This window comes from Malurus melanocephalus, unplaced genomic scaffold (assembly GCF_030028575.1).
Source record: "Malurus melanocephalus ecotype Western Australia unplaced genomic scaffold, MMel_1.1 scaffold_4, whole genome shotgun sequence".
Lineage (NCBI taxonomy): Eukaryota > Metazoa > Chordata > Aves > Passeriformes > Maluridae > Malurus > Malurus melanocephalus.
Genome location: NW_026623236.1, coordinates 1,610,904 through 1,623,278, shown reverse-complemented (window position 1 = coordinate 1,623,278; position 12,375 = coordinate 1,610,904). Strand labels below are relative to the sequence as shown.

Genomic DNA, 12,375 nt, shown 5'->3' with positions numbered 1-12,375 from the left:
CAAACCCTGCTGCTTTTCAGTTTATACTAACAAAAAGAGCTAAAAAAAGATTCAATCACTATTTATAATAAAAATATATATATGGCTAATCTAATAGCTAATGCCCCCAGCCATTTTCTACCCTAATGCTAACTTCCAGTGAATTGCTAATAGTAATTATTTGGGAAGAACAGAAAGGCAGTTCCAAAAAAGTGCTCAAGTGCTGCTTTTCTAACTGCAGGCACTGCAAGAAAACAAAGAAATGACCATTTATACCCTACAGTATTATTGYATAATTTGTTACATTCCAACTATGATTGCTTTTGACAGGTACCACAAGGGACTTTGCAGCACCATAGGATTTTGTGCTYAATTATTACTGGAGCCCAAGGCTCCGTTTTTGGTAAATGCCAGATTGCCAGACGATGTAAGAGGACCCCTTGGTGTTCACTCTCTGACTCTTATATATCATTTAGCCCAAATGTTCAGTTTCCTATGTTTTATTGATACATTCCATAAGCATGCTCAGCAAATACTTGGTTGTTACTGGCATCAGCCTGGGAGGTGGTAAAAAAGGCCTGACGTTGCTCAAGACTGAAGTGGTATCCTCTATTTCCCATGCACCAATTCCTTGTCAGCTATTTATAACAGCCTTTTTATTTTAGGAAAAATTTCTTCAACTAAAGGGCTGTCAAGCTTAAAACAGGCTGCCCGGAGTTGAGTCACCATCCCTGGAGGTATTTGGAAGATGTGTAGAAGTGGCACTCAGGAACATGAGTTAGTGGTTGACTTGGCAGTGCTGGGTTAATAGCTGAACCTGATCTTAGAGGTTTATTTCAACCTAAATTATTTTGTAATTCTGTTTTTTTGAAGGAAAGCAAAGTCCCTCCCTTTATTAGATACTGTCCTATTGGAACAGATGATTGTGCTCTCAGACTTATCTTCCAAATCCAGGTATTTCATGGATACTGGCATGGAGTGCCTAGGACCTGCTTGAGCTCCTGCCTGCCTGTGGCTCTGACAGCAGCAGTCATCACCAGCCCAAAAGAAGACAAGCAGGAGCCTGGACAGCACTCAGGTCAGCCCTTAATCACAAAGCTGAGTGAGACTGAATATAACCAAATGAAATGTAAGGAAAATGATGGGAATGTGAGACCAGGTCCTTGTATGCTAAATCAAAACAGCATAATCCTGCATCCAGGGAGGAGTGCAGCTGCAGTTAGTGCTGAAGAAAGCAATTAGATTTGAAAATCAGGAATGCCAAGAAGTGGAACTAGGTAAAACATTTCATGGAGTATGTGCTGGAAGGGCAAAACCTGGTACGAGAAGATAATGAAGCCATGCAACAATGCATGCAGAACATTTAGAATAAAAAAATAACTGCAGTATTTTATTGCCTCTTCTCAAATAAAGATGTTAAGCCTATTAATAATGATGCAAAAAAAGYGAAAGTTTCCAATTAAAGTTTCCACTTCCCATTTGAAAAGGTGGTGTATTGTGTGAGGAAGTATTTTCCAATCCATCAGCAATTGAAAAGGCAAAACATTACTAGAAATAACTATTTTAACAAATAGCATGTATTAAAGATAGCTGACCCAGCTTATCTTTAGGTAACTGAAAATGTCAATAGATTTTGGGAAGATCTGTCACAGTACAGAAGGGAAACTAGAATGAGTTAAATAGAAACCAGTTTTCCAATATCCAAACCATGCTGCAGAATTTGAAGGTTCAAAATACAATTACCACTAGCTAACACCTTTTATGATAAACGGGTTTTCGTTAATCTCATTTTGCTTGTCAGTGAGGTATTTGGTTGATAAACCTATAACTGAACAGGTTAAGTATTTTTGTAGGGAATCAGACAGTGAGACAAACATCCAAACTCACAACTAGAACAAGACTATATCCGTAACACAGACACTGGATACACAAACTGTCAGATTTCAACAAGGAGCTCCCCCACTGTCCGCCAGTCAAGGAGTTTTAGGGAGGCTGCACAGATTTGTGGCAGGACCAACAAACTTCAATGCTCTAGTTAAACCATGCAAATGCAAAGCTGGGCAAAACCCACACAGAGCCAGAGTAACGCAAAACCCACACCATTTGCTGATTCTGTGACTAGAGAAGATACATTTATTCAGGCTATCAAAAAGAACTTGCACAGAAATAGAGCACATGTTCACACATTTCAATAATGACAACTTACTCTCATTAGTAAAGTAMCCACACAAGTGGCAGATTTGCACTCTACTACTACTCCAAATCTTATGGCTAGGAAAATTCTTGATTGAAGAAATTAGCTCAGTCTGACTGCAAATTATTTAGTTTGATGCCATATAACTTAGTTTTAAGATCTGCCATTTTGTATCATCTAATAAAATTTTTCCCCATTGATCATAAGGTTTCATAAAGTAATGCTGTATTTTTCCCAAGCAGCATTTAGCCCATGTGCAAAAGAACACCTCCATTCACAAAAGAAAATGCAAATAGCATGAAGAAGACAGGTGATAAAGAACAGTGTAGCATTGCAAATAGAGCACCTCTACACTACTCACAATCAAGAGCTGACCCTCTCCAAATTAAGCTTCCATTTCCACTGTGCTATTTACAGTCCTCAATCAAAACCATCCTTTCCCAACAAACAGGAAAAAACACCCAAACCCACTGCATTGGGGATGAAGGGAAGGCTCTTGAGTAAAGAGGCTTTTAATAGGGAACCACTATGTGGAATCAGTGACCTACTCATCTCCCCAGAGATGGCCCTACTTCTGATGAATGTAGTTCATGAAGTGCAAAGCTCTTTCAACACTTTCACACCTCCACRTAAATATTTATGTTTATAAAGAAATACAAGCCCTTATACATCTCAAWAAGCTCTTGATTATCAATTTCACAYCACTGTACTTGCATTTGTACTTGCACAGTGTAAACAGCATTGAAGATCAGGCAGACATTGAGCCACTAACAGTTTCATCATCGGAGCTGCAGTGTTTATTTACATTGTATTGCTCAGAAAATGACAGAAACAAGAAGCTCCGCAACAAATCCAGGTGAGWTTTTCTCTGTGCATTATACTTTTCAACAACCAGGAATATTTTATTAGCAACACAGACAATTAAATATTAGAAATCTATACAACGTCCTTTTCKCTCCCAGTCTCCAAAACGTGTAGGTTCAGGGCCTCTAGGTCCACCCCTCTCTTTTGTRGTAGGATTGATTCCATCAGGGAATTCTAAAATAACAGGAAAAGTTCATTAAAATTTCTATACTGTTGACAAATATAAAGATGTCACCATTTAKGACGTTTTCTTTTTAGTTTCAATTTCAAATACAAGATAAATTCTTTTTTGTTTTGAAAGACAACGTTGAGTCAAACATTTCCCAGARTCCTACAAAAGTAATTCCAGGTTCTTTGACTACAATCAGCATCATGTATGATCATATTCAGCTATGCAATTAAAGAGGCAAGTCAATGTCCAGAGGCACTAAAGCACCAGAGTTTCTCAAAGCAGAACTTGGWTCATTCAGGTATGCTGTACCTATGTTCACTAAACCTAAAACTCCAAGTCACTTTGTTTAGGGCTCTAATTTTTAAGCACTCTGTTTTAACYTGAATTTTAGTCAATATTCTATTAGTCTTTTATTTAAAACATCCAAGTTGAATGTTGACCCATCTAAGCTGGCCTTTAACACTTTCAGGGATGGGGYATCCACAGCTTCACTGGGCAGCCTGTTCTAGTGTGTCGCCACCCTCTCAGTAAAGAATTTCTTCCTAACATCTAAACCAAACCTGCCCTCTGTCAGTTTAGCACCATTGCTCCTTGTCCTGTCATTATCTGCTTGTAAGAAAACTCCCTCCCCCTGCCTCCATTTTATAAACYCCCTTAAGGGACTAAACCCCCTTYAGGTGTTGGAAGGYCACAATCAGACTTTCCCAAAGYCTTCTCCAGGCTGACCAACCTCACCTCTTAGCCTGTTTTTGTTGRAGAGATGATCTGTCCCCTTGATCATCTTTGTGTCCCTCCTTTGGACCCATTCAAACAGGTCCATGCCCTTCTTGTGCTCAGGACCCCAGAGCTGAATGCAGCCTTTCTGATGGGGTCTCATGAGGGCAGAGAAGAGGGGGAGAATCACCTCTCTTAATCTGCTGGCCATTCTGCTTTTGATGCAGCCCACGATTTGGTTGGTTTTCTGGGCTGCAATCACACACTGCCAGATCATATCTGGGTTTTTATACAACGCCCCCTACTCTGCTACATAAGAGAATCACATTGCAAGCTCATGCTACTTTCCTAAAAACCAGAGAGCTTTCTGCACCTCAGCCAACATTRTTACATTACTCAGTGCACCTTTACTCAAGACCATCTCCTGAAGTTAATTCRGGCCACCAAGCCACAAACTACTTGTTGGCACAGCACTATCCTAGGCTGAGTCTCAYCATGCACTGGACTGTGGGGCTCCCAGAAACTCACAGTACCCCACATGCCCCTTGCCATACTGATTCTCCAGGGCTTTCCATATATACAGATAACTTGGGACTCCCTCAGTCATACCCCTAACTCAACCCTGCTGTATGTAATGAGGTGCAGGGTTGAAGATGAGAAAAGACAACATAGATTTTGGAAAGTGGACAAAAGGAAAAGTGATGGAGGGAAACTCATGTAGCTACGGGCTATAGAGGATRACAAACCAGGATGCCTCTTTGTAACTCATGCAGACCAGGAAAAGAAATGTCAGTATTTGAGCACTTCTGTCAGTACAAGGAGCACAAATGCAACTAATATTATTTTGTACATCATCATCCCAGTATCAAAGTACTACTGATGTGCTGACAGCAGAGGCTCAAAAGATTTCTCTACAACAGCTACAGAGCAGTGGGAATTCCAACATTCAGCTTCAACTCCTGAAGATTTTTCCTAATAACACAACAGGCAGTTTGCAAACTGTTGCTGGTGTTACATGTAAAAAATATTCAGGTGCAACTAAAGAAACCTTAAGTCTTTCTCCAAACCTGGAATAAGCAAAGAACAAAAGATGTGGATTATGCATATTTTATAYGAAGCAGTGATGGCAGATTTTCCTGAATTAAGGTAAGTTAATAAAAAGAATTTAACAGCTGCTTACACAGTGACTCCAACTGTGAGTTAGTTCTCAAGTGAGCCACAACCCGAAATTGCATGCAATCCTTTTGGAGATGATTCTAATAACACAAGAATGATGATACTCTAATACAATAATATAACAACAAACTTGTGGAGAAATTTGTGTAAGAAGGGGAAGCAGAAGTAGGTTTTCATCATGATGCAGCTTTCCCAATGGCTGTGGTGGCCTTGGGGAATTACACGGACTCGGAGACCTTTTTATGGCACTACTGCACAAAAGGTGCTATTTCACCCTGTATGGAAAGAGGGGACTTCTGTGGAAGAGTATCTGAGGATTCTGGATATGAAATTAAGGATTCTGAGGTGGAAGAAGATCAGTTTCTTAAATGAATGTCAGGAATGATTCATCTTTATGCTGCTATGATTCAACCCTGGTGGCCTTATGGAAATAAATAAGGGGCACATCCTCAGGGACTGAATTATGCTTGGCACTGGCTTGCTTGGAGGTTGAATATGGAGCCTCTGAGAGATGYGACAGCTACGCTACTTTTTAATTTTCTGGAGGTTGTGGCAATGCTTTTGTGAAACAGTAKCACATCCAACTTGGGAAATTATTTTATCCAAGTTTATCCAAGAAGACTACATCCCAAGAATTGAAGCAATTACCAGCTCTGTACTGATGGGCTCATTAATACGTTTGAAGGATTTCATGAAGTACTACAGACGAAGGAAATTCTGCTTCCAATGGACACTCTGCTGCCTTCCTTTTGGAGACTATAGATCAGTCTGTATTTCTTTTCCCCAGGATGTTAGTGCTTTCAGACCTGGCTTCCTGTTTACATGGTAAGGCAGAATATATTCTGTATACAGAAAAATGAAAAGAAAAAATTTAATCAACCCATTAATGTTTAATTAATGAAGGTTCATGTGTTTATGTTTAATTTGTTGCAAATAGTTTATAGCTATTCCTTCCATTGCCTCTTTCTAAGCTCTTTTATCTTAACAATTTGTTTTTAAAAAAATAAAAATCCTAAACCCCACCCAGAGTGCTGTATTCAGCTCCACCCAGAGTGCTGTATTCAGCTGTGGAGCCCCCAAAACAACAAAGATGCGGGCCTGTAGGAACAAGTCCAGAGAAGGCCACTAAGACAATAACATTACTGGAGCACCTCTCCAATTAATACAGACTGAGGGAAGACTCTGAGAATTGGGCTTCTTCAGTCTGGAGAAGGCTCTGGGAAGAACTTTTAGCAGCCTTCCAGCACCTGCAGAAGGCCTATAAAAAAGGGGAAGGACTTTTTACAAGGGCATGTAGTGACAGAACAAGGKGGAATTGCTTTAAAATGAAAGAGGGTAGGTTTAGATTAGCTATTAGGAAAAAAATTTTAACTGTGAGGGTGGTGAGGCACTGAAACAAGTTGTTCAGAGAGGCTGTGGATGCCCCAACCACAGAAATGTTTAAGGCCAGGGTTTTGGGTAGCCTGGTCYAGTGGAAGGTGTCCCTGCCCATGGCAGGAGGGTTGGAACTTTATGATCTTTAAGGGCCTGATCAACCCAAACCATTCTATTGTTCTATGATTTTTCAGTCATTTTTTCACCTGAACATTTATAGTAATCTACTGATGTATTAAAAAGTTTGTCCTAGAGACCTCAAAAGAGATAAACATGGGTTATTGCTACTGGTGAACTTCAGCAGAATATCACTCAATGGTGAGTTACAGAAAGCATGATTATCGCTTTTAGTTCAGTGAAGATGGTTAATTAAGAAGAAAGAGATTCCTTTTCCCATCTGACAAAAAAAGGGTATGCTCCTATTTAGTTGAGCAGTGATGTATYTGTGCCTCAATCTTGTCACATTCTCTACATGAGGTCCCACTGAGGTCACCAGAACACAACATGAATRGCAACAGGTCATTAGGTCTGCCCAGGCTCCACCAAGGTGCTCAGTAAACTCAGTATCAAGTGTTTCAATTTCAAAACACTACCTGCAAAATTAAGAAATCTTGGCCATGAAACACAGCACGAATTGGAAATACTTCGCTCACTAAGAAGTGACCAGATATTTTGAATAATACAAAGTTGCTGGTGCCAGCTACATTTCTCTGAATCATGCAATGGCTTGTGGTGGAAGGCACCTTTGGCACAYACATGATCCCCGCCCTTGCTCAAGGCAGGGCTGGTACTAGGTCAGGAYAGCCAGGCAAATTTGCCTATCTCCAAGAGCAGAAGAATGCTAGGTTCTCCGGGTGACTTTTTGCAATGTTTTACCACGGTTGCTCTTAAGACTTCTTCCCTGGTGCATCTTGCACTGCACCTTGTGCTTATTACCCTGCCGCTTGGTTTCTTTTTTCAGAATCAGAAAGCTTAGAAAAGGATTTGAAAGAGAGCTAAATACCTGTCATCTGAAAATGACACAGCACAGCACCTCAGAGTCTYGCCTTTAAAACACAGCTTTCAATTTTGTAAAACATTACTTACTTTCCAGGGGTTCCTTCTCTACACTGGTCTCTTCTGGTTCATCAAACCGACCTACTGGTAACTTTGGTTTCTTAAGTGGCTGCTTGGCAGGTTCAGATCTTCCTCCTGTCTTAGAGCTGGAGCTGCTCCGCAAGAGGCAGAGTGATGACTCTATCAAGCAAAGGGACACATGTAGCATAAATGTGGGAGTTTAGCACTGAGTAACTCCCTCACTGTGCAGAGCACCTCTGAAAAAAAACCTACTTCAGGAATGAGAGAGTGGAGGTCAGGAAAACAAACTCAAAAAATTATTTAACCTTTAACTAATGAATACCTAAGAAATCAGCACAGATAATTTTTGGCCCTAGAAACACATGTAGGCAAAACGGTYGGTTGTGTAACTCAGTTCACATGAACAGTGTATTTTAAACTGCTTGAACTTATCCTTGCTGATACTTTCTTGTATTTTAGACTCTTAAATAGTAATTATGCTAGCATAGACTAGTACATTCTGTTTTCCGGGAGAAATCCTAACCTCCCCCAACAAACCTGCTGATTTCCAGGTCTTGGCTCATTTCCAGCAGCTTTTCAGTCAGAAAAAAACTTCTGCTTTCCCAAAGGAAAGTTTGAAAAAATAAAACGTTGCTCCCTTAGTAACAGGTTTTCCAGAATGTTGGTAGAGGACAACTGGGTTTCCCTTAGGGCAGTAAAACAGTTCAGCGGGTAGTCAAAAGCAGGAAAAACTTTGAGCATGTTTAAGTTCAGTTATGTAACTGCATGCAAATGCTTTTTAGTAAATGCATTAACTTTTTTCCTTTAAAGTCCTACTAACATTTTGGTTAAGAAGCCAAATGTCCATAGTGAGCATAAACTATCCACTAAAAATATTTTGGCTATGGACATGCRCCTAAAGCAGCTCTGACATTTCTTTAGAAGGTAGATTCAAACAGAAATCCTCCCTGTAACAGCTGGGGGCAAGTACCTGAAAGAACTACTATTCTACCTTGTTGAGGAGACTGAACCAGGAAGCCTTCTCAAGCAGTGTCAGTTTGACTCACCTAAATATACACCAACCAACAAACCACATGTATTTCCAGAATCTGCATATTCATTTACTTTAAAATACCACAACTTTAATATCAAACCCTACAGCCACAGAAACTGTATTACATCTGCCAACTGGTGCCAATACCCCAAAGGATTTCTTTTTGTTTTAAGCGTGACATAGCAAACTACCAACAGTAAAGGATCTAATCTGTTGCAAACATTGGGTCTTCCTACTCCTGCCAAGCTTCTTGTCRTTCTTTAGTAAGCTAAAAGAGAAGCTAGCTAGAAAATTAAATTATAATTGGTATTCTAGTCCAAATTCAAATAAAAGTCAGAATTAGGTACTAGCATGAAATCGATTATCTCAGTCACCAGAGAACAGGCAAAATCCATTTTCCTTGATGGATTTACTTGATATTCTTGACCAAAATATACTCTTCTTGACAGACAAGTGATAAAAGTTAAAYATGAAGTATCTCTGAAAAAGATAACATGAACCATCAACTTCATCAGTGAACCATATTATACAAACTGATCTYTGATTCCCTCCTCCTTTACASGCTGTCACAAAGCCCTCCCATTTATTAATTATATAATTGAACTTGAAGTTGAAAATTCCAAGCCTTTAAAGTTGCTGCACTGCAATATCCCATCTTTTGAAGCGGCCCACAGACTGTGATTTATCGTAACAAAGCCATCCATGCAGCGAGAGCTGGGCACACATCCGGATGCTCAGAGGATTAGAGCATCAGCCACATCTTGCCATGAACCTGACAGCCAAATAGAGCACAAACATCTAACAACAACTTTTAAACAGCTCTTCCATACAGGTTTGTTTTAGGAGCATTGTATCAATAGCATCACAGAACCTCAGCTCTGGATGGAGAGGGAAGCACCTGCCCAAGCTGAGGCCTGTGGGACAGTTTGCTATCCAGGGTGCCTTACTCCTGCATAAACAAACCACCTCAATTTCCTCAGGCGAACGGAACGGAGCAGTAACTTCCAGGACCACAGCATGCTCCCTCCAGCTATTCTACCACTGTTTAACATTTTCCTGCCCTTTAAAAGTACGCAGCGACGACTGGACAATAAAACCTGTGCAATAAAAGGCCCGGTAGCAATAGGTTTGCAATGTAGGGGAGAATATTTATAAGGGGGGACGGGGTGGAGGGAGGAAGGGAGGAAGAGCAGAGAAGCTGTAGGGAAATGGWGAGTGTGGGGGAAGCTGTGCAAGCCCGCGGCCCGCAGAGCCCCCCGGGCTGAGGAGGCGGCGGATCTCACAGCCCTCACCCGCCGCCATYTTGGGCGCTCTCCAGCCCCCCCAGCGCCGGCAGTCCCAGCAGCGCCCGCCTCTCCCCTCGCTCGCCCTCCCTGCGGCAGGAAGGGCACGGGGAGCCGGGGAGCCCTCTGCGGCACCGACCGGGCCCTCCCTCACTCCCGCCCGCCTCTTACTCGCTGCCCCCGGCGCGCCGCGCAGCAGCCGCAGAGCCATGGCCGGCACCGAGCCGTGCGGGGCGGGCAGCGCGGCCGCGCAGGCGCCCACGGCGGCGGAGGCTGCAGCCGGGGGAGGGCAGCGAACGCGGCTCCGGTTCGGAGCTGTCTCAGCGGCCTCGGAACACCTCCGTGCCCTGGGCTGCTCCCTGACTCCGCTAAACGGAGCCACGGTCCCGATGAAGGCAGCTACGGGCTCACAGAGCTGACCGAGAAATATGCTGTCACTCTTCTCTCCACCCGTCGCCAAACCTGGAGCAAAGTCGTCTTCCTTCTTCGATGCAGTGAAGAGTTTAGCACTGCAAGAACCCATTTCCCCCCACAATGTGTATTGCAGTCCAGTTAGGGTTTGTTTGGTTTTTTAATTTTTTTTTGTTTGTTTCTTTTTTTCTTTAATAATTAAAATATGTATATTCTTCAAATAATACATATCCTAAGCAGTCTTTGTGTAACAGCCTGGRCTAATACCATAGTGGTGTACAGACAGTGCTTTCAGACGACATCTTTCCAATTTCACAGTTTTAACGTGAAGCTGTTTTTAACACTCAGTATAAATCTAACCCTGGGATAAGTAAATCTCTGTTCATGGAGTGGACCTTCAGTTAATTAGCTACTGTTAATGTTTTGAATATGGCAAAATTCGCTTTTTGTCACTCTTCAAACTTCTCCAGCTAACCTTGTTCTTACATAAAACAGAATTCACTCTGTCCACAGATAAACCGCAGAAGATAACTTGGCATTTTGTGTTCACATTTGAAAGGTTTAAGAAAGTAAATCTTGGTAAATTAAGAGCAGCAGCAATCCCTGGAGTTTACTGTGCTACATCTGGTGATGCCTACACACYRAAAGTGATTAAATTTAACTGACTGCCTTATGAGTGACATTTTCTCAGTCAGCCTTTTATAACATGGTTAATTAGACATTAGAGACTGAAAATAATGCAAACCCTTTCCTTTATTTTAACAACAAAATGCTGGGCCTCTAGGTAGAAAGAGTAAAGATGAATGCAGAAAAAAAAAGCTCTTCTGCTCAGCAAGAAAAAAACTCAAACAGATTTTGTCATAGTTCAAGAACTTAGTTTACATGTTCAATACAGTAAAAACTAACATAAAAGCCTTCCCTGAAAAAAACTYTTACCAAGCTGTCTGCAGACACACATTACAAGTAATAGTAAGCTCTGCTCCTAAATAGCTTCACACAATCCATGAGAAATCATACATTTATGCATACATCATACACACATGCATACATGTCGAAAATCAAATGGTCAGAATGAAATACCAATGAATGATTAATGAGGTATTGTTTATCCACCTAAAAATTAACTGCCTTCAAAACATATTTCTAATCTTTATTTATTGTATAGCTGTAAAAAAGCAAAATTCACTTCTAACTCCTGAATTATTTATTTCTGGATCTTTTGTGTGAGGAGGCAGTAAATTTGAACATTGGTAAAAACAAATGCAGCATACACCACATGAATTTTCTATTTTGTGATTGAATGTTTTCTTTTCTTGTTYTCCTTCCTCTGTTTAGTGATCACTTCTCTCTTGCACTGCAGCTTGCTTTGTGAGACGACACAATACTGTATTTAGCTTTGCTATTCTAAAAAGTGGGGAATAAAGACTTACAGYTAGCACAAAGCTGGCAGCAGGTCAGTTCAGATAAGCCAAATGTACCGGTCTTGGGGGCTATCTGAAAAGCACCACAACCAGCACTGCCCTGGCAGCAAGTACTGATATTACCTAAATGCCCCCTCTGCCTCTGACACCACGTCAAGAACCTTGGTTATCTGAACAACCACATCTGGTCAGGGCAGAGTTAATAAAATTGGCTTGGAAACAAGGTTGTTTGGTAGTTACAAAGTAAGTTTTCCATCAATGCAAAATCTCTTGGCTCTGCTGCAAAGCCTGGTGATTGTCAGTATTACATTAGCTCTTTTTCCAAAGTAGTAGCAATTCCTGGATCTACAGGAACAGAAAGTTAAAYTTTTATCAACGGCTCAAACACAACCCAAGGAATTAATTTACATACACTACATGCAAACAGAAGTTCAGACACTGTCATTTTATGCAGTGATGTCCTAATAGTATCACTGAGAACTTTTTGAAATAACTACCAGCCTACTTCCTTCAGGGAGCAAGAGACTGACAGTTCTAAAAAGGAATGTTAAGACCTCAATTCTTACCTCTTATTCTGTAAGCAGCATAATTCTCTTTCAAGCAACTGTAGGATACCTGCATAAAGGAGAGGTCACTACTGCTAAAGGAAGATGAAGCTCTCATTCAAACAGGAGAGT

At 41.1% G+C, this 12,375-nt stretch overlaps 1 protein-coding gene across 2 annotated transcripts; it reads right to left on the bottom strand.

Moving 5' to 3' along the window:
* Positions 1-10: 10 nt before the first annotated feature.
* SDHAF4 (succinate dehydrogenase complex assembly factor 4) lies at positions 11-12,258 on the bottom strand. Of its 2 annotated transcripts, XR_008965524.1 has the most exons (4): positions 10,038-12,258; positions 7,560-7,709; positions 5,748-5,941; positions 3,148-3,211 (listed from the first exon to the last, which is right to left on the bottom strand). XR_008965524.1 is itself a non-coding variant. In XM_057368909.1 (3 exons), the coding sequence occupies exons 1-3, from the start codon at positions 10,387-10,389 to the stop codon at positions 3,102-3,104; spliced, it is 612 nt and encodes a 203-aa protein (XP_057224892.1). In that variant the 5' UTR covers positions 10,390-10,490; the 3' UTR covers positions 11-3,101. The 2 variants fall into 2 exon arrangements, 1 of the variants encoding a protein (XP_057224892.1); XM_057368909.1 differs by lacking the exon at positions 5,748-5,941 and having other exon boundaries at positions 11-3,211; positions 10,038-10,490.
* Between the last annotated feature and the right edge of the window lie 117 nt (positions 12,259-12,375).